This window comes from Oncorhynchus masou, chromosome 16, assembly GCF_036934945.1.
Source record: "Oncorhynchus masou masou isolate Uvic2021 chromosome 16, UVic_Omas_1.1, whole genome shotgun sequence".
Classification (NCBI taxonomy): Eukaryota; Metazoa; Chordata; class Actinopteri; order Salmoniformes; family Salmonidae; genus Oncorhynchus; species Oncorhynchus masou.
In genome coordinates, this window is record NC_088227.1 from 39,802,697 (window position 1) to 39,824,723 (window position 22,027).

General features: G+C 48.7%; 1 protein-coding gene across 2 annotated transcripts in view; it reads left to right on the forward strand.

Annotated features, from left to right (window-relative positions):
- Window positions 1-22,027, forward strand: part of susd6 (sushi domain containing 6) — a 74,040-nt gene that overhangs the window by 28,017 nt on the left and 23,996 nt on the right. For both annotated transcript variants that reach the window (XM_064991665.1, XM_064991664.1), the window contains exon 2: window positions 3,721-3,886. In XM_064991665.1, coding sequence (XP_064847737.1) covers window positions 3,760-3,886 — 127 coding nt within the window. In that variant the 5' untranslated portion in view covers window positions 3,721-3,759. The remainder of the gene's footprint in view (window positions 1-3,720; window positions 3,887-22,027) is intronic.

Sequence of the window (22,027 nt, forward strand, 5' to 3'; positions counted from 1 at the left end):
GGTTATGTTTCCCGTTACAGTTCCCCCGGTCTGTACGGGACAGAGCGTTTCCCTGGAGCCCGGGACACGTGGAACGGAAATGGCCCGGTTTGCCGCAATATAGACAGCGTCGCTCCCTCATCCGGCGGTCTCTCTCAGCCTGGGAGATGCGTCCAATCTGCATGGGTTCCGGTGGAGCCAGTGATGATAAAGGTGGGAGCTCGGAGCTGGGACTGATAGGGGCTAGAGGTCTACGGTTGAGTTCTCTCTCTCTCAGACGCTGGTCAATGCGTGAGGCCAACTTGATCAGGGAATCGAGATTGTCCGGTGGTTCCCGAGTGGCCAGTTCATCTTGGATAGTGTCGGAAAGGCCTTTCAGAAAGCACACCGTGAGCGCCTCGTTGTTCCAGCCACTCGCTGCTGCTACCGTGCGGAACTGGATGGCATAGTCCGTCACGCTGCGCCAACCTTGATGGAGAGTCAGGAGCTGTTTGGCTGAGTCAGAACCACTGCTTGGGCCTTGAAACACTCGTTTGAATTCCTCAGCAAAGGCAGAGTAGCTGGCACAGCAGGAACTATGGGCATCCCACACAGCAGTAGCCCAGGCCAGGGCTTTTTCCGACAGCAGGGTGATGATATATGCGATCTTAGACCGGTCGGTGGGAAACGACGAAGGTTGCAGCTCAAAGGAGAGAGAACATTGAGTGAGAAACCCTTTACAAGCACTTGGATCACCTGAGAACCGTTGGGGAGGTGGAAGACGAGGTTCAGCCAGGGGGTTAACTGCCATGGGTACGTGAACTTGAGGTACTGGGACGGGAACTGTTGCCGGGGTAAGTCGATCAGACATTTGCTTAATGGAAGTCAGCATCTCCGACAGAAGATGAGAATGTCTTGCCATTAAGGCCTCTTGCTGAACCAGGGCGGCTTCGTGGCGTTGGACAGTCTCCTGGTGGTGGGACAGCGTGGCAAAAGGTCCTGGAAACTGGCTGCCTCTGGGTTCATTTTTGGCTCTGTGTTTCTGTCAGGACCCGGTTTCGAACCTGGGTCTCCGGAGTGAGAAACAGTCACTTAACCAACTGAGCCACGAATAGACAGCAGAACCCAGAAGATGAGGCAGACACAGCAGTACTTAAGACGGTGTATTTAATGAAGAAAAAATCCTAAAAATAAAAAATGGCAAATCCAAAAGGTGGAAGGAAAAACACAAAAAGATCTAAAAAGAAACTCACCAAAACTAAACTAAAACAAAAAAACAGAATACCACAAGAACGTTACCCGGAATCGACAAGAGCACACAGAACACTAGGGCAGGGTGCCAACATACAAACACAGAGCACAGAACTGAGGGAAACAAAGGGTTTAAATACACTCAGGGGAAACAAGACACAGGTGCAAACAATAATGGGGGTCAAGGGAAAAACACAGGGACAAAAAGCACAATGGGGACATCTACTGACAAACAACTGGAACAACCCTGGCCAAATCCTGACACATGTTTCATTATTTATTTGAGGCTAAATTGATTTTATTGATGTATTATATTAAGTTTAAATAAGTGTTTTTGTAATTGTCATTATTGCAAATAAATCGGTTGATTTAATCTGTATCGGCTTTTTTTGGTCCTCCAATAATCGGTATCGGCGTTGAAAAATCATTATCGGTCGACCTCTAGTCTAGACACACAAACCAGCCCATCAAAATGTCAGAGACTCCAGTCACCCAGGTCATAGACTGTTCTCTCTGCTACCTCACGACAAGCGGTACCGGAGCACCAAGTCTAGGACCAAGAGGCTCCTTAACAGCTTCTACCCCCCAGCCATTAGACTGCTGAACAGTTAATAAAATCACCACCGTACAATTTACATTGACCCCTCCCTCCCCCAACCCCATTTGTTTTGTACACTGCTGCTGCTCGCTGTTTATTATCCATGCATAGTCACTTCACCCCCACCTACATGCACAAATTACCTCTACTACTTGTACCGGTACCCCCCCCCACACTGACTCGGTATCGGTACCCCCCCACATTGACTCGGTACCGGTACCACTGTATATAGCCTAGTTATTGTTATTTTATTGTTACTTTTTATAATTTTTTATTTTAGTTTATTTGGTAAATATTTTTTTAACTCTTCTTGAACTGCACTGTTGGTTAAGGGCTTGTAAGTAAAACATTTAACAGTAAAGTCTAGACTTGTAATTCGGGCACATGTGACAAATAAAGTTTGATTTTAATTTGACAAGTGGTTTTGTGGGCTGTGTTCAGATCGGACCACATCAGGAGGTGATGTGTTGTCTTCTCCACCGTCTGGGCGCTTTCTGGCTACCGGAAGCACATTGGGCGCCATCATCAGCACTCCTCCCACATGTCTCCAGAAAATGTGTGTGTTTTTTTTGGGACTGAGAGAAACCTTTTTCATTATAACGGTGGAGGAAATGCATTCCTAGCGTTGTTTGCTGGCTCGTTCGTTACAGGAGATGGCTACATCAGTTGTTGCGTTAGCATATTTAGCCTATTCCACCGTTTTTTAGGATGCATAGCTGGCATTTGAATGTAGTGTAGGAAAAGAGATTCTGGACATTGTAGACATGGTAGCCCACTCAGGGTATGTTGCAGTGGTCTTAGCCACTGCATTGTAGTGCTTGAGGCGTCACTACAGAAACCCTGGTTCGAATCCAGGCTGTATCACATCCGGCCGTGATTGGGAGTCCAATAGGGCGGCGCACAATTGGCCCAGCGTCGTCCGGGTTTGGCCGGGGTAGGCCGTCATTGTAAATAAGAATTTGTTCTTAACTGACTTACCTAGATAAATAAAATACATTTTTAAGTGGAGATGCATGACCCCGTTCAGGGCGCCCTATGTTCAGGGCGCCCTATGTTCAGGGCGCCCTATGTTCAGAGCGCCCTATGTTCAGAGCGCCCTATGCTCAGAGCGCCCTATGCTCAGAGCGCCCTATGCTCAGAGCGCCCTATGTTCAGGGCGCCCTATGTTCAGAGCGCCCTATGCTCAGAGCGCCCTATGCTCAGAGCGCCCTATGTTCAGGGCGCCCTATGTTCAGAGCGCCCTATGCTCAGAGCGCCCTATGTTCAGAGCGCCCTATGTTCAGAGCGCCCTATGTTCAAGGCGCCCTATGTTCAGAGCGCCCTATGTTCAGGGCGCCCTATGTTCAGAGCGCCCTATGTTCAGGGCGCCCTATGCTCAGGGCGCCCTATGCTCAGGGCGCCCTATGCTCAGGGCGCCCTATGCTCAGAGCGCCCTATGCTCAGAGCGCCCTATGCTCAGAGCGCCCTATGCTCAGAGCGCCCTATGCTCAGAGCGCCCTATGCTCAGAGCGCCCTATGCTCAGAGCGCCCTATGTTCAGAGCGCCCTATGTTCAGACTACTAAAGCTGCATGAACTGTCAAATATAGACACAGCCTTGGTTGGGTGGTAGAAGTTAGTGAATTGAGCCTCGGGACCAGCTGGCTGAGGGGACTCGTCTCTATGTTCACCTCTTGGCATCTCTCTCTGTCTCTCCCTCTCCCTCTCCCTCCCCCTGAGGAGATCAGCGCACACACACTGTCAATCTGCCATCCACTGGATTAGTAATCCAACTGAAATGTGTTGCGGAGAGTTCAGACTGCAGAGTAAATCCTCTCTCTCTGTTTCTCTCACGTTCTCTCTCTGTTATATAATCGTTGCTGTATGTTGATACTGTACTAATTTGTCTCCACCCCCCCCCCCCGCTGCCCTGCAGGTTAAGGCTTAGAGGACTGTAGAGATTCCAGAGGAAAAGATGAGTGATGGAATGGTATTGTGTGAGACGAGAGCCCTGGCCTCCTCTTCCTCTCCAGTCCACAGGCTGGCTACGTCTGCAATCCTCCTCCTCCTCCTCTCCCTGCTCCCCCACGGACACGCATCAGGTAAGAGACAGCGCCATCCAAAGGAATACCCACACCGACGCAGCACGGACACACTGACGCAGCACTGACGCAGCACAGACACACTGACGCAGCACTGACGCAGCACAGACACACTGACGCAGCACGGACACACTGACGCAGCACAGACACACTGACGCAGCACAGACACACTGACGCAGCACAGACACACTGACGCAGCACAGACACACTGACACAGCACAGACACACTGACGCAGCACTGACGCAGCACAGACACACTGACGCAGCACTGACGCAGCACAGACACACTGACGCAGCACAGACACACTGACGCAGCACAGACACACTGACGCAGCACAGAAACACTGACGCAGCACAGAAACACTGACGCAGCACAGACACACTGACGCAGCACGGACACACTGACGCAGCACAGGCACACTGACGCAGCACAGACACACTGACGCAGCACGGACACACTGACGCAGCACGGACACACTGACGCAGCACAGACACACTGACGCAGCACTGACGCAGCACAGACACACTGACGCAGCACAGACACACTGACGCAGCACAGACACACTGGCGCAGCACTGACGCAGCACGGACACACTGACGCAGCACAGACACACTGACGCAGCACTGACGCAGCACAGACACACTGACGCAGCACGGACACACTGACGCAGCACAGGCACACTGACGCAGCACAGGCACACTGACGCAGCACAGACACACTGACGCAGCACGGACACACTGACGCAGCACGGACACGCTGACGCAGCACAGAAACACTGACGCAGCACAGACACACTGACGCAGCACTGACGCAGCACAGACACACTGACGCAGCACAGACACACTGACGCAGCACAGACACACTGACGCAGCACAGACACACTGACGCAGCACAGACACACTGACGCAGCACTGACGCAGCACAGACACACTGACGCAGCACAGACACACTGACGCAGCACAGACACACTGACGCAGCACAGACACACTGGCGCAGCACTGACGCAGCACGGACACACTGACGCAGCACAGACACACTGACGCAGCACTGACGCAGCACAGACACACTGACGCAGCACGGACACACTGACGCAGCACAGACACACTGACGCAGCACAGGCACACTGACGCAGCACGGACACACTGACGCAGCACAGACACACTGACGCAGCACAGGCACACTGACGCAGCACGGACACACTGACGCAGCACGGACACACTGACGCAGCACAGACACACTGACGCAGTACTGACGCAGCACAGACACACTGACGCAGCACGGACACACTGACGCAGCGGAGACACACTGGCGCAGCATACCCATTAATGCGTGGAGTCTTTGTACCCCTCCCTCGGTTTTTCCTTTCTCTCGTCTTCGTTGCTCCAGAAGGTCGTTGCTGCGTTGCTCCACACCCTGCACAAAAACACATTCCAGACAGATTGCTGGAGAGCCTTGCTAGATGTCCTTACTGAAGCAGGCAGATGTCTGTGTGTAGAGGGGTGTGATGCAGTGGCCCCAGGGATGGTTTTTTCAGAGCTCTAATTGATTTCCCTTTTTAACATCTGAAAATAGTTCCCCTCCTACCCCTCTACCTCACTGTGTGTGTGTGTGTGTGTGTGTGTGTGTGCGTGCGTGTGTGTGTGTGTGTGTGTGTGTGTGTGTGTGTGTGTGTGTGTGTGTGTGTGTGTGTGTGTGTGTGTGTGTGTGTGTGTGTGTGTGTGTGTGTGTGCGCGTGTGCGTGCGTGCGAGTGAATGTTTGTATATCTGTGTGTGTGTGTGCGTTAGGGCTGACACAATTATAATCATGTTCCAGACGGTTATGCATGAAGACCGCCATTATAAATTCTTAACAACGTGATGAAACAAGCAAGGTGTTGTAGCAACAGAGTCTTCGGTGGGGGACGGTAGATTGACATAGGCTTGTGATGTTGATGTTGTTTACTTGTCTTGTTGGCTAGTGATGTTGATGTTGTTTACTTGTCTTGTTGGCTAGTGATGTTGATGTTGTTTACTTGTCTTGTTGGCTAGTGATGTTGATGTTGTTTACTTGTCTTGTTGGCTTGTGATGTTGATGTTGTTTACTTGTCTTGTTGGCTAGTGATGTTGATGTTGTTTACTTGTCTTGTTGGCTAGTGATGTTAATGTTGTTTACTTGTCTTGTTGGCTAGTGATGTTAATGTTGTTTACTTGTCTTGTTGGCTAGTGATGTTGATGTTGTTTACTTGTCTTGTTGGCTAGTGATGTTGTTTACTTGTCTTGTTGGCTAGTGATGTTGTTTACTTGTCTTGTTGGCTAGTGATGTTGTTTACTTGTCTTGTTGGCTAGTGATGTTGATGTTGTTTACTTGTCTTGTTGGCTAGTGATGTTAATGTTGTTTTGTTGGCTAGTGATGTTAATGTTGTTTACTTGTCTTGTTGGCTAGTGATGTTAATGTTGTTTTACTTGTCTTGTTGGCTAGTGATGTTGTTTTTACTCATCTTGTTGGCTAGTGATGTTGTTTTACTTGTCTTGTTGGCTGACGATGTTGCTGTTGGTTACTCGTCTTGTTGGCTGATGATGTTGCTGTTGGTTACTCATCTTGTTGGCTAGTGATATTGCTGTTGGTTACTCATCTTGTTGGCTAGTGATGTTGTTTTACTTGTCTTGTTGGCTGACGATGTTGCTGTTGGTTACTCGTCTTGTTGGCTGATGATGTTGCTGTTGGTTACTCATCTTGTTGGCTAGTGATATTGCTGTTGGTTACTCATCTTGTTGGCTAGTGATGTTGTTTTACTTGTCTTGTTGGCTGACGATGTTGCTGTTGATTACTCGTCTTGCTGGCTAGTGATGTTGCTGTTGGTTACTAGTCTTGTTGGCTGGCGATGTTGCTGTTGGTTACTTGTCTTGTTGGCTGATGAAAAGAAAGTGTTGGACAGTCGTTCTAACGTCTTCAAATGACACATTGGAATTCAGTAAGAAGGGAACCTCGCATCATTCCATCATCGACTTGCATGTTCTGTTAAGATGAATTACCATAATGTGATTTCTGTCATTCTGAACATCGTGGCTGGACGTCCTAATCAGGTTAGGAACCCAATGCATATGGGCCCTGTAAATGTCCGGTAAATTTTAAATGCTGCTGGTCAAATGTCTGGGACCCCATTCTCCTCACTGTGTGTGCCTCTGCCAATGTCACGGCCCATATATCCCCACCAGATAAACAGATCACAGAGATGGCATACCTGGCAGAAACATTATTGTTGTTATTGTTATTGTTATTGTCAGTTTTACAGGCCCATGTTTATTTGATATCTCTCATCCTCTGGTCTAGGGCTGGATTGGTCTCATTTACCATTTTAGTCTGTGACTTTGTCTGAATTATTTTCCTCTGTCCTTGTTTCCTATTTAATTCCTCTCAAAGCTCATTGGAAGAGTAGGTCAGAGGGAGGTACCTTAGATCATTCCTCCTCCAATGAGCTTTGGGAGGAACTGAGGAAACCAATACGAAGGTAGCAAGGATTTGATGTTTAGAAACGTTCCCAAGCCTTCATTTTCCTCCCCTCTAGCCATCTCACCATGTACCCCCCCCCCACCATGTACCCCCTCACCATGTACCCCCCCCACCATGTACCCCCCCCCCACCATGTACCCCCCCCCCCATAGCACCTTTTTCCCACAGGACACACCACATACAGGAGCCGGAGGATTAGTCTGGTGGAGGGTTTCGTGAATATCAAATTCCATTACTCTTGACAGGCTTATTCCAACCACAGGAAAAAAACAAAGTCACGGCAGGGGAATAGAGATGAATAGTGAGCAGAAATGTAGACCTATTCGTCGGGCATATTTAGACCTGTTGTGTCAAACAGGCTTCAAAGAAACTTGCCAAACAGGCTTCACCGGAACATTGAAGACACAGGATGTGAAAACGGATGTATAAACTAGAGGTCGACCGATTATGATTTTTCAACGCCGATACCGATTATTGGAGGACCAAAAAAAGCCGATACCGATTAATCGGTCTATTTTTTTTATTTTTTTATTTGTAATAATGACCATTACAGCAATACTGAATGAACACATTATTTTAACTTAAGTTGATTTTATTGATGTATTATATTAACCTCAAGTAAATAATGAAACATGTTCAATTTGGTTTAAATAATGCAAAAACAAAGTGTTGGAGAAGAAAGTAAAAGTGCAATATGTGCCATGTAAGAAAGCTAACGTTTCAGTTCCAGAGAATGTGATCTCAGAGAGACGGTCAATATGGGGAATAAATTATAAGTTGTTAGTTCATTGTAGTCAGTTACGATAAGCTCTCACTCTCTCTCCTTCTGGACACATCTACATCTCTGCTCTACCCAGTATAGCATTTACCAGATGGTTAGGACTAAATCTCTCACTGATTCCGAGGAAAGGCTGGGCAGGAAGTGAACAGTGGGGGCTAAAAGTCACTCTCTCACACAGACCAGGTCCCGGTGTCCCAAAAGAAAGATACGGCCAAGTTAATCACTAGAACCACAGGATCCGTGTGTGTGTGTGTGTGTGTGTGTGTGTGTGTGTGTGTGTGTGTGTGTGTGTGTGTGTGTGTGTGTGTGTGTGTGTGTGTGTGTGTGTGTGTGTGTGTGTGTGTGTGTGTGTGTGTGTGTAAGGGGAAATGGCTCACCTCTGGTCCAGAACAAACTAAGGGGAAGAGAGGAGTGGAGGACAGTGGATATGATGCTAGGGTTAGGGATATGGAGGACAGTGGATATGATGCTAGGGTTAGGGATGAACTGGGATATGGAGGACAGTGGATATGATGCTAGGGTTAGGGATGTACTGGGATATGGAGGACAGTGGATATGATGCTAGGGTTAGGGATGTACTGGGATATGGAGGAGGACAGTGGATATGATGCTAGGGTTAGGGATGTGGAGGAGGACAGTGGATATGATGCTAGGGTTAGGGATGAACTGGGATATGGAGGAGGACAGTGGATATGATGCTAGGGTTATGGATGTGGAGGAGGACAGTGGATATGATGCTAGGGTTAGGGATGTACTGGGATATGGAGGAGGACAGTGGACATGATGCTAGGGTTAGGGATGAACTGGGATATGGAGGACAGTGGATATGATGCTAGGGTTAGGGATGTACTGGGATATGGAGGACAGTGGATATGATGCTAGGGTTATGGATGTACTGGGATGTGGAGGAGGACAGTGGACATGATGCTAGGGTTAGGGATGTACTGGGATGTGGAGGAGGACAGTGGACATGATGCTAGGGTTAGGGATGTACTGGGATGTGGAGGAGGACAGTGGACATGATGCTAGGGTTAGGGATGAACTGGGATATGGAGGACAGTGGATATGATGCTAGGGTTAGGGATGTACTGGGATATGGAGGAGGACAGTGGATATGATGCTAGGGTTAGGGATGTGATGCTAGGGTTAGGGATGTGGAGGACAGTGGATATGATGCTAGGGTTATGGATGTGGAGGAGGACAGTAGACATGATGCTAGGGTTAGGGATGTACTGGGATGTGGAGGAGGACAGTGGATATGATGCTAGGGTTAGGGATGTGGAGGAGGACAGTAGACATGATGCTAGGGTTAGGGATATGATGCTAGGGTTAGGGATGAACTGGGATGTGGAGGAGGACAGTGGATATGATGCTAGGGTTAGGGATGAACTGGGATATGGAGGACAGTGGATATGATGCTAGGGTTAGGGATGTACTGGGATGTGGAGGACAGTGGATATGATGCTAGGGTTAGGGATGTGATGCTAGGGTTAGGGATGTGGAGGACAGTGGATATGATGCTAGGGTTATGGATGTGGAGGAGGACAGTAGATATGATGCTAGGGTTAGGGATGTACTGGGATGTGGAGGAGGACAGTGGATATGATGCTAGGGTTATGGATGTGGAGGAGGACAGTGGATATGATGCTAGGGTTATGGATGTGGAGGAGGACAGTAGACATGATGCTAGGGTTAGGGATGTACTGGGATATGGAGGACAGTAGATATGATGCTAGGGTTAGGGATGTGGAGGAGGACAGTGGATATGATGCTAGGGTTAGGGATGAACTGGGATGTGGAGGAGGACAGTGGATATGATGCTAGGGTTAGGGATGTACTGGGATGTGGAGGAGGACAGTGGACATGATGCTAGGGTTAGGGATGTACTGGGATATTGAGGACAGTAGATATGATGCTAGGGTTAGGGATGTGGAGGAGGACAGTGGATATGATGCTAGGGTTAGGGATGTACTGGGATATGGAGGACAGTAGATATGATGCTAGGGTTAGGGATGTACTGGGATGTGGAGGACAGTGGATATGATGCTAGGGTTATGGATGTGGAGGAGGACAGTGGACATGATGCTAGGGTTAGGGATGTGGAGGAGGACAGTGGATATGATGCTAGGGTTAGGGATGAACTGGGATATGGAGGACAGTAGATATGATGCTAGGGTTAGGGATGTACTGGGATGTGGAGGACAGTGGATATGATGCTAGGGTTAGGGATGTACTGGGATGTGGAGGACAGTGGATATGATGCTAGGGTTAGGGATGTACTGGGATGTGGAGGACAGTGGATATGATGCTAGGGTTAGGGATGAACTGGGATGTGGAGGAGGACAGTGGATGGTTTATTCCCATAACTGATCTCACACCTCTGTCTCAAAAGCATGTTCTTGTTTGGAATCGGATTGTTTTCCATTTCTCTTGGCTTCGTACGAATCTCACAGCTCCTTTGTCTACCACTGATGAGCTCTCACTTCTGCCACTGATGAGCTCTCACTTCTGCCACTGATGAGCTCTCACTTCTACCACTGATGAGCTCTCACTTCTACCGCTGATGAGCTCTCACTTCTACCGCTGATGAGCTCTCACTTCTGCTGCTGAGGGCTGTCTCGGCCTGAACAGGCTGCTGGCGTTGGTTTTGGAAACACTTTGGTTTCTCTTTGTGTGAATACCTCTTGTATAAGACGTTTTGTCTTCAGTTAAGTTGTGAAATGATTATTGTGAAAAAGAGAAGTTCGGGCTAGTCTAGGAACTTTGATAATTAGAGAGTGTATGCTAGGCTATACGTCATGATGGCTGCCTGGCTCTGACCACACGGCAGAGGAAAATGTCAAGACCAGCCATGCCCTAGATATCTGGGACTGTGTCTCAGCGTATTGGCGCAGAGTGCAGAGCGAGTTTCCTAAAGGCTGGGGCCACGACCTCCTCGCCCGCTCCAATTTCTCCCCAGCATGCATTTGTAGTCTGCTTGTGTGCTGCTATAGCCCCTTGTTTTAGCTACTGTCATGGAGTTCACTCAATATTTTTTAATAAATAAACTAGTAAAAACACACACAGGTGCTAAATCAAGGTGACTTGAGGGATGTAGTGTCCACAACTGAAGAATCCTTGTGGAATCTGACAAAACGCATATCCCATAAGCAGTGGTGGAAAAAATACCCAGTTGTCATAGTTGAGTAATAGTATAGATACCTTAATAGAAAGTTACTCAAGTTAAAGTGAAAGTTACACAGTAAAATACTGACTAGAGTAAAAGTCTGAAATTATTTAGTTCTAAATAATACTTAAGTATCAAAAGTAAATGTATAAATCTTTACAAATTCCTTATATTGAGCAAAGCAGACGGCACCATTTTGCGGAGAGCCAGGGGCTACATTTACAAACGGTACATTTTGTGTTTGCGTGAGCCTTAGCCTTCAGAAATCTACATTTTCAAAATGCAGACATCAACAAATCAGCATTTCTTTCTTTCTTTCAACTGTGTGTGATATTCAAAAGTTATTTTGTTGTTGTTGTTGCTTCAATCGAGTACTCAAGGGTGAGAAACCATAGTTTTTCTCCACTCAAAATACATTTATGCAACACCATCGGCAGAGCGTAGCTGCTTATGGAAAAAGCTAGGTATTTTTTTTGCAGAAACTATGCATGGCCATCATATTTCTACTGTTTATCATAGAACGAATTCAGCAAGCTCCATTTTACTACTGTTTTGATTTGAAGTTAATCTGGAGGAAAAACAACATGGGAGAATAGTTTCTGAATGGTGGAATTTAATTGGCCGAGATGAGAACAAGGGTTATTTTATCTGAGTGGAGAAGGGCAAAATTTGCCCATTTTTTTAAATTCCTGATATTTAGCATGAAACCTGACTGAAGCCGAGCCGAATTTACAATAAGACTCATTCTACATCTGCAAGTACAGATTTTTGTCATTTCTGTGTGAAAAACAGAATCCTGCGTTAACATGACATTTTGTGTGTGTGTGTGTGTGTGTGTGTGTGTGTGTGGTCCCCGAATGTGTTCTTCTAAACGTTGTCGTTCTCACGATAACTACAGAGGCAGGCAGGTGGGATCATATATATATATATATATATAAAAACCACAGTGTTGTTCTGGCTCAGTCTGTTCAGTTTTCTGTTCTCTTTCTCAGCCTCATACAGGAAGTTGTCTAACCCGAAACCACTAGCCTATCTAGTAAACAAAGCCTGATGGAAACAATGGCCTTTGTCTTCTGTTCTGTAAACCAGGTGGTGTTTTGCCTGTTCCTTCCAAGGCATCCCCCTAAAGACCTGTTAGTCAGCCCCTCCAGGCTCAGCCCCTCCAGGCTCAGCCCCTCCAGGCTCAGCCCCTCCAGGCTCAGCCCCACCAGGCTCAGCCCCTCCAGGCTCAGCCCCTCTAGGCTCAGCCCCTCCAGGCTCAGCCCCTCCAGGCTCAGCCCCACCAGGCTCAGCCCCTCCAGGCTCAGCCCCTCTAGGCTCAGCCCCTCCAGGCTCAGCCCCTCCAGCCTGCCCTACTCAGGGAGGAGAGAAGGAGTAAACCAGTATGCTGCTTCTGTTGAAATGTGAGGACAAATAAATGTTTGAGCAGGGTGTTGGAGTTGGACGGAGCCCACATTCAGCTAGATCACTGGAAAGTCATTAGTGAGAGTGGAGTGTGTGTGTGGCTCTGTGTGTGTGTGTGTGTGTGGCTCTGTGTGTGTGTGTGTGTCTGTGTGTGTGTGTGTGTGTGTGGCTCTGTGTGTGTGTGTGGCTCTGTGTGTGTGTGTGGCTCTGTGTGTGTGTGTGGCTCTGTGTGTGTCTGTGTGTGTGGCTCTGTGTGTGTGTGGCTCTGTGTGTGTGTGGCTCTGTGTGTGTGTGGCTCTGTGTGTGTGTGGCTCTGTGTGTGTGTGTGTGTGTGTGTGTGTGTGTGTGTGGCTCTGTGTTTGTGGCTCTGTGTGTGTGGCTCTGTGTGTGTGTGTGGCTCTGTGTGTGTGGCTCTGTGTGTGTGGCTCTGTGTGTGTGGCTCTGTGTGTGTGGCTCTGTGTGTGTGGCTCTGTGTGTGTGGCTCTGTGTGTGTGTGTGTGTGGCTCTGTGTGTGTGTGTGTGTGTGTGGCTCTGTGTGTGTGTGGCTCTGTGTGTGTGTGGCTCTGTGTGTGTGTGTGTGGCTCTGTGTCTGTCTGTCTGTCTGTCTGTCTGTCTGTCTGTCTGTCTGTCTGTTTTAGCACTTGCTTAGTTTCTTTTGCGTGTGTTCAGTCTGTTTCGTGCTGTTTGCGGGGGATTACGGCTCTTGTGTTTTGACTTCTCTTTTCTCAGCTCAGGTGTGTTTTCTCCTTACAACCCCGGAGTGTTTTAACTCCTCTCTCTTCACTTTCTACAGCTAGGAAAGAGGAAGGTCTAAGGTCCACTGTTTACAACCACACTGAAGCAGTGCTGTTAGTTAACCTGTCACTGACCTTAGTCAATGGGTGATGAATGACGAGCCAGCTCTCTGTAGTGAAGCTTTGTGAAAGTCAGAGCAGGGAGGTGAGACAAGGTGTGGCCACTTCACCAACGTGACCAGGCTTATCTCCCAACATGGCTGCCTGACTACGAGGGTGTAGGATGGAGGAGGAAGTTGCCCTCGGGCACGAACTGACAGCCAGACTGGTGCGCATCAGGACACAGCGTAGTCTAACGCCACACTCATGCAGAGTTGACCTAATGATGACATGGATCATTCATCACCATCTTGTATGTATGAAGCATACTGTAACATTTAGCTAGACAAATGGCCAGCATCCTGGATATAATGTCCACATGCTGTTGACATTCCATATTTACTTTGCCAAAGCAACTAAAAATCATTTAACAAACGTGTGTGTGTGTGTGTGTGTGTGTGGTGTGTGGTGTGTGTGTGTTGTCCATACTTATGTCCAGCATGGTAGAGAAGAACACTTTGTGCTCATTTAGATAACAGGCTAACATTACTGTGTTTAACTGTCCTAAACAAATGACCCCATTTCATCTTTCTCAATTAAATTATATTTAAAGGGCTTTGTTGGCATGGGACAAATATGTTTACATTGCCAAAAGGAAGTGGGGGAAGAAGTGAAGCCCGAGTCTGACCTCATTGTTAGGTCCATATTTAGTAACAGAGAAAGGTCAGGCAGGGTCAGAGTCTGGATGACAGTTACATTGGAGGATACATCAACGCCCCCACACACAGCAACGCACACAGAAAAGCACACCAACTGTTGCAGTGTGAGGCCAGCTTGTAGATAGCAGATCGTGTGTCACTGTCAACCCCTTTTGAGCTCCCCGGGGACATCAGAACCTACTCTGGCCCCCCAGGCAGATACTGCCACTAAACGACCCTACACAGCCTCATATGCTGTTCAGTATAACACCCAAATAAATGATTAAGCTTCGCTTAGCTGACCTATTAATCTTGCACGTGATTTTTTGAACTGTTCAGCTGCCTGGTAACTCTCGAACAGCCGCCTGGTAACTCTCGAACAGCTGCCTGGTAACTCTCGAACAGCTGCCTGGTAACTCTCGAACAGCCGCCTGGTAACTCTCGAACAGCCGCCTGGTAACTCTCGAACAGCTGCCTGGTAACTCTCGAACAGCCGCCTGGTAACTCTCGAACAGCCGCCTGGTAACTCTCGAACAGCCGCCTGGTAACTCTCGAACAGCTGCCTGGTAACTCTCGAACAGCTGCCTGGTAACTCTCGAACAGCTGCCTGGTAACTCTCGGACAGCTGCCTGGTAACTCTCGAACAGCTGCCTGGTAACTCTCGAACAGCCGCCTGGTAACTCTCGGACAGCCGCCTGGTAACTCTCGAACAGCTGCCTGGTAACTCTCGGACAGCCGCCTGGTAACTCTCGAACAGCCGCCTGGTAACTCTCGAACAGCCGCCTGGTAACTCTCGAACAGCCGCCTGGTAACTCTCGAACAGCCGCCTGGTAACTCTCGAACAGCCGCCTGGTAACTCTCGAACAGCCGCCTGGTAACTCTCGAACAGCCGCCTGGTAACTCTCGAACAGCCGCCTGGTAACTCTCGAACAGGCGCCTGGTAACTCTCGAACAGGCGCCTGGTAACTCTCGAACAGGCGCCTGGTAACTCTCGAACAGGCGCCTGGTAACTCTCGAACAGCCGCCTGGTAACTCTCGAACAGCCGCCTGGTAACTCTCGAACAGCCGCCTGGTAACTCTCGGACAGACAGTTGTGTTTTGAACAGAACACATGCAGTGTAATGGAATGCAGTGTGTTGAACAAAGCAGCTGAAACTGAACAGGAGAGGTGTAATTTGTGAAGGGGTCTGTCACGCTCTGGTCTCTGTGTTGGGGGGGGGGGGGTCTGGTATGACATAGGTTGCTCTCTTTGTTTGGAGCTGAGAGTAAGAAATGTCTGCCTTCCAGCTGGTCGGGGGGGGCTTTCCCTGTTCTCTCTGTTCCCCCCTACCAAAACGTACCAGGCCCATCTGCTCCTAGAGAGTGTGTGTGCGTGCCTGTGTGTTTTTAGTTAGCGGGTCAGCCCGACTATAGGGAAGCCCTTGACCTCTCATCCATAATCGACCTCGGTAGAGAGAGTTGAGTCGTCTCTCCTATTCAGCGTCAGCCTGCTCAGTGATCTTCTGTAGTGAAAGGAGACAATAGACTGCAGACAGGTGGCTGGCCTCCTAGTTAAAACGCATTGTTCATTTCAGCGCTCTAAAGGGAGGGCCTGTGATATCTAGTATTTGTGTGGCCTCAATGAAACCGAGTAGGCAGCCTATGCTGCGGCGAATCACGTGGCAGTTATCTTTTTTCATTTCAAATCAAATATATATTTATTTATTTTTATGTCTCTGTCCTCAAATCGTCCTCCTAAAAGGTAGGCTGTGTCCTATCTGCTGATATAGCCCAGGAATACCGATAGCCTAATCTAATGTGCCACGGTGAGATTCTCTGGTAATTTAACCTAGTTCTTCAGTTGTTTTTGTGCATATTGCCTATAGGGTGTAAAATTGCTAGGCCCATGCCTGGCAGGTGAGCTGTGTCACATATATATATATATATATATATACCTGAAATACCATGACAGGACTGCGGTTGGGTCGAGACCAGTTCTTGTGGTAGCGGGTGACAGTGGTATGCAAGGCGGCAGCGGGATGAATAAATCAGTCCTGCTTAGACCTTGTGTGTGTGTTTGATGAGCTGTGTGTGTGATGAGCAGGGCTGGAGTGTGTGTGTGTGTGTGTGTGATGAGCAGGGCTGGAGTGTGTGTGTGTGTGTGATGAGCAGGGCTGGAGTGTGTGTGTGTGATGAGCAGGGCTGGAGTGTGTGTGTGATGGAAGAGAGCTGACAGTGGAAATTAGAATTCTCTGGAACATGACTTTTATATAGCCTGGTTCCCTTCAACTGTGGTTCTGACAAACAGCTGTTGTTGGAAGGTCAAACAATGACGAGACTAACACGGGAAGGAAGATTGTGTCTACGTTTGTGTGTGTGTGTGTGGGGTGGGGTGGGGGGGGGGGGGTGATGAATGTTTCAACATTTCAAATGTTTCAACAAAATTGGGATCCTTAACTGTAAGAAAAATCTGAAAAGCGATATTTTCCCACCAAATTTAGAAATCGCAATGCAGTTTTCACAAAACATTATGTTCTGCGTTTTAAAGTCGAACTCGACGATATGCTATAAAGGCCTGGGGTAAGTCCTCATTTAAATTAAACCAGAGAGGAAGAGGCTTTACTTTAGGCTATTTGGGTGTAATTTGCGAGGTGTGCAAACATTATTATTATTTTTTTTTTACGGTTAAGGATCCTAGTTTCTTAACGTTTAAACCCCCTAACGTCCACATACACACAGATTACCAAGACATATGCTCACGACTCCTTCCGCCTGCGTCCTCCTCTCTTTCCCTCACGCTCGCTCGCTCTTTTTCTTCACTAATGATGCAAGTGTGTGTTCAAGTCTGTTGCGTGTAGAATATCCTAGCCCAGCCTTTCTTAAAGTATGTGTCGGAGTGCAAGGAGTCAGGTGATCAATTATTTTGGCAGTTGACTCTCCCACCACTACGTCATCGTTGGCCTCAGAGAGAGGCCAGCGACAGCAGCGAAGTCCTGTAATACTCTGAGAAGTTAAATGAGAAGGACACTGCGAGGTGAATTGAGGAGACAGTAATGGTAGTAAAGGTTCATCTGAAAGGGGACGTAAAGGTGAGACCCAAACCGTCTCTGGTAGCAGCGCAGCGGCATTGTGAATTTATCTGGAATTTTTGTCATTTTTCTTATAGTTTTAACGGAAAACAAATTGTATTGTTTTCCATAGTCAGATCCCTAGTGTGTACACACACACACACACACACACACACACACACACACACACACACACACACACACACACACACACACACACACACACACACACACACACACACACATACAGAGCTCAACCTAACACACACACACACATACAGAGCTCAACCTAACACACACACACATACAGAGCTCAACCTAACACACACACACATACAGAGCTCAACCTAACACACACACACACACATACAGAGCTCAACCTAACACACACACACACACATACAGAGCTCAACCTAACACACACACACATACACACAGAGCTCAACCTAACACACACCGACTAGGTTTCACACACACCACCCTTCGTTGTCTGGCAGCCAGACTGACTGGTCTGTATCAGTGTGCTCAGACGTACTGCCCCATAATCCCTCTCCTCTCTCCCTTATGGATACATCGGCCTGTCTGTAAGGAGCATGACTTTCTCCCCACAGCATGTTCCTTTTTCAATTGCTCAATCTCTCTTTCTCTCTCCCTTCATACCTTTCTCTGCCTTTCTAGAGCACATTAAGCCACCAGCTCTCCTATCTGTCTGCTTCTCTCTCTCGCTGTCTGTCTGTCTGTCTCCCGCTCTCTCTCTGTCTGTCTCCCGCTCTCTCTCTGTCTGTCTCCCGCTCTCTCTGTCTGTCTGTCTGTCTGTCTGTCTGTCTGTCTGTCTGTCTCCCGCTCTCTCTGGCTGTCTGTCTGTCTGTCTCCCGCTCTCTCTGGCTGTCTGTCTGTCTCCCGCTCTCTCTGTCTGTCCCTCTCTCTCTGTCTGTCTGTCTCTTCTCTCTTCTCTCTCAGCTACAGATCCCCTTCAGACTCATGACTCAGGCCCCAGCTGCTGTCTGAGGTTTGAAATTAGTATGTTTTAGTCAAACGTTATATCTGTTTGTGCTTCTTGTGGTCAGTTTGCAGGCAACAAAATTATTTGTAATTATGTTCCCGGCCCCCTGACCAGCCACTCAAGAAAAAAAATGTCCCGTGGCTGAATCTAGTTGATGATCCCTACATTATAGCCGGGGCGGCAGGGTAGCCTAGTGGTTAGAGTGTTGGACTAGTTACCGGAAGGTTGCAAGTTCAAACCCCCGAGCTGACAAACCCTGTCGTTCTGCCCCTGAACAGGCAGTTAAAAAAAAATACAAGAAATGATTTCATGTACAGTTAAAGTGTTACGATATTACAATGGTGTCCCGTGTATCTCAGTTGGTAGAGCATGGAGCTTGCAATGCTAGGGCTGTGGGTTCGATCCCCACGGGGAGGACAAGTATGAACGTGTGTGTGTGTGTGTAAACAGTCCATGTTGTCATGAGGGGTTGTTTGTTTTTAAATCAGATTTTACTGCTCACTTGATTTTACTTGATGTGGAGGAGTTCCATGTCGTCATGTAGTACTCTGAGTCTGTTCTGGACACGGGGACTGTTGAAGAGACCCCTGGTGGCATGTCGTCTAGTGGGGTATGGGGTGTCTGAGCTGTGTGCTAGGAGTTTAAACAGACAGGTCAGGGCTTTATCACGGCAATCACAAAGACAAGTAGTGATGCAGTCAATCTCTCCTCTACTTTGAGCCAGTCAACCCTCAGGAGGTCAAACTATGTATACCGGTACCTCTGTAATATACCGGTACCTCTGTAATATACCGGAACCACGACAATATACCGGAACCACGCCAATATACCGGTACCTCTGTAATATACCGGAACCACGGCAATATACCGGAACCACGGTAATATACCGGAACCACGGTAATATACCGGAACCTCTGTAATATACCGGAACCACGCCAATATACCGGAACCACTGTAATATACCGGAACCACTGTAATATACCGGAACCACGGTAATATACCGGAACCACGCCAATATATCGGAACCACGGTAATATACCGGAACCACGGTAATATACCGGAACCACGCCAATATACCGGTACCTCTGTAATGTACCGGAACTACGGTAATATACCGGAACCACGGTAATATACCGGAACCACGGCAATATACCGGAACCACGGCAATATACCGGAACCACGGTAATATACCGGAACCTCTGTAATATACCGGAACCACGGTAATATACCGGAACCTCTGTAATATACCGGAACCACGGCAATATACCGGAACCACGGTAATATACCGGAACCTCTGTAATATACCGGAACCACGGCAATATACCGGAACCACGGTAATATACCGGAACCTCTGTAATATACCGGAACCACGGTAATATACCGGAACCTCTGTAATATACCGGAACCACGGCAATATACCGGAACCACGGCAATATACCGGAACCACGCCAATATACCGGAACCACGGTAATATACCGGAGCCTCTGTAATATACCGGAACCTCTGTAATATACCGGTACCTCTGTAATATACCGGAACCACGGTAATATACCGGAACCACGCCAATATACCGGAACCACTGTAATATACCGGAACCTCTGTAATATACCGGAACCACGGCAATATACCGGAACCTCTGTAATATACCGGAACCTCTGTAATATACCGGAACCACGGCAATATACCGGAACCTCTGCAATATACCGGAACCTCTGTAATATACCGGAACCACGGCAATATACCGGAACCTCTGTAATATACCGAACCACCACGTTTCAACCCTACCAGTTTTAAAGAACCAGATGGCACCTGTTTTATAAAATGTTTATACATCCAGTTCTGCTCATAAATTCAGTTAAAACATTTAAAGCAACAGCAACGAGTCTCTTGTATGCACCGGTCCAATAATGTCCGCTTCACCTACCAGCCCTCACTCAGCCCTCGCTCAGCCCTCACTCAGCATCTCGCTCAGCCCTCACTCAGCCCTCACTCAGCCCTCGCTCAGCCCTCGCTCAGCCCTCACTCAGCCCTCACTCAGCCCTCGCTCAGTCCTCGCTCAGTCCTCGCTCAGCCCTCACTCAGCCCTCACTCAGCCCTCACTCAGTCCTCGCTCAGTCCTCGCTCAGCCCTCGCTCAGCCCTCGCTCAGCCCTCGCTCAGCCCTCACTCAGCCCTCGCTCAGTCCTCGCTCAGCCCTCACTCAGCCCTCGCTCAGCCCTCACTCAGCCCTCACTCAGCCCTCACTCAGCCCTCGCTCAGCCCTCACTCAGCCCTCACTCAGCATCTCGCTCAGCCCTCGCTCAGCCCTCACTCAGCATCTCGCTCAGCCCTCGCTCAGCCCTCACTCAGCCCTCACTCAGCCCTCACTCAGCCCTCACTCAGCCCTCACTCAGCCCTCACTCAGCATCTCGCTCAGCCCTCGCTCAGCCCTCACTCAGCCCTCGCTCAGCCCTCACTCAGCCCTCGCTCAGCCCTCACTCAGCCCTCACTCAGCCCTCACTCAGCCCTCACTCAGCCCTCACTCAGCCCTCACTCAGCATCTCGCTCAGCCTCGCTCAGCCCTCACTCAGCCCTCGCTCAGCCCTCACTCAGCCCTCGCTCAGCCCTCACTCAGCCCTCGCTCAGCCCTCGCTCAGCCCTCGCTCAGCCCTCGCTCAGCCCTCGCTCAGCCCTCGCTCAGCCCTCGCTCAGCCCTCGCTCAGCCCTCGCTCAGCCCTCGCTCAGCCCTCGCTCAGCCCTCGCTCAGCCCTCACTCAGCCCTCACTCAGCCCTCACTCATCTATTCCTCCCGTCAGTTTTTAAAATATAATTTATCTGTGGTGTCGAGCAGGGATGCAGACCCTTCTGAGTCTCCAGTTGTTACATTTGTACATGTTATACGTTGGAGCAGCGAGCCGAGAGGGGAACGTTGCGTCATTTCCTCGCCTGGTTTAACCAGAAGCACAGGCCAGCCTTTGGGGCGGCAGTGTAGCCTAGTGGTTAGAGCATTGGACTAGTAACCGAAAGGTTGCAAGTTCAAATCCCCGAGCTGACAAGGTACAAAATCTGTCGTTCTGCCCCTGAACAGGCAGTTAACCCACTGTTCCTAGGCCGTCATTGAAAATAAGAATTTGTTCTTACCTGACTTGCCTAGTAAAAGCCCCCTCAGCCTTTCTAGTCTACTGTCAGTAGAGCCAACCTCTCTAGTCTATTGTCAATAGAGCCAACCCCTCTAGTCTACTGTCAATAGAGCCAACCCCTCTAGTCTACTGTCAATAGAGCCAACCTCTCTAGTCTATTGTCAATAGAGCCAACCTCTCTAGTCTACTGTCAATAGAGCCAACCGCTCTAGTCTACTGTCAATAGAGCCAACCGCTCTAGTCTACTGTCAATAGAGCCAACCGCTCTAGTCTACTGTCAATAGAGCCAACCCCCTCAGCCTCTCTAGTCTACTGTCAATAGAGCCAACCTCTCTAGTCTACTGTCAATAGAGCTAACCTCTCTAGCCTGTCAATAGAGCCAACCTCTCTAGTCTCTCTAGTCTACTGTCAATAGAGCTAACCTCTCTAGCCTGTCAATAGAGCCAACCTCTCTAGTCTCTCTAGCCTACTGTCAATAGAGCCAACCGATCTAGTCTCTCTAGTCTACTGTCAATAGAGCCAACCCCTCTAGTCTACTGTCAATAGAGCCAACCCCTCTAGTCTACTGTCAATAGAGCCAACCTCTCTAGTCTATTGTCA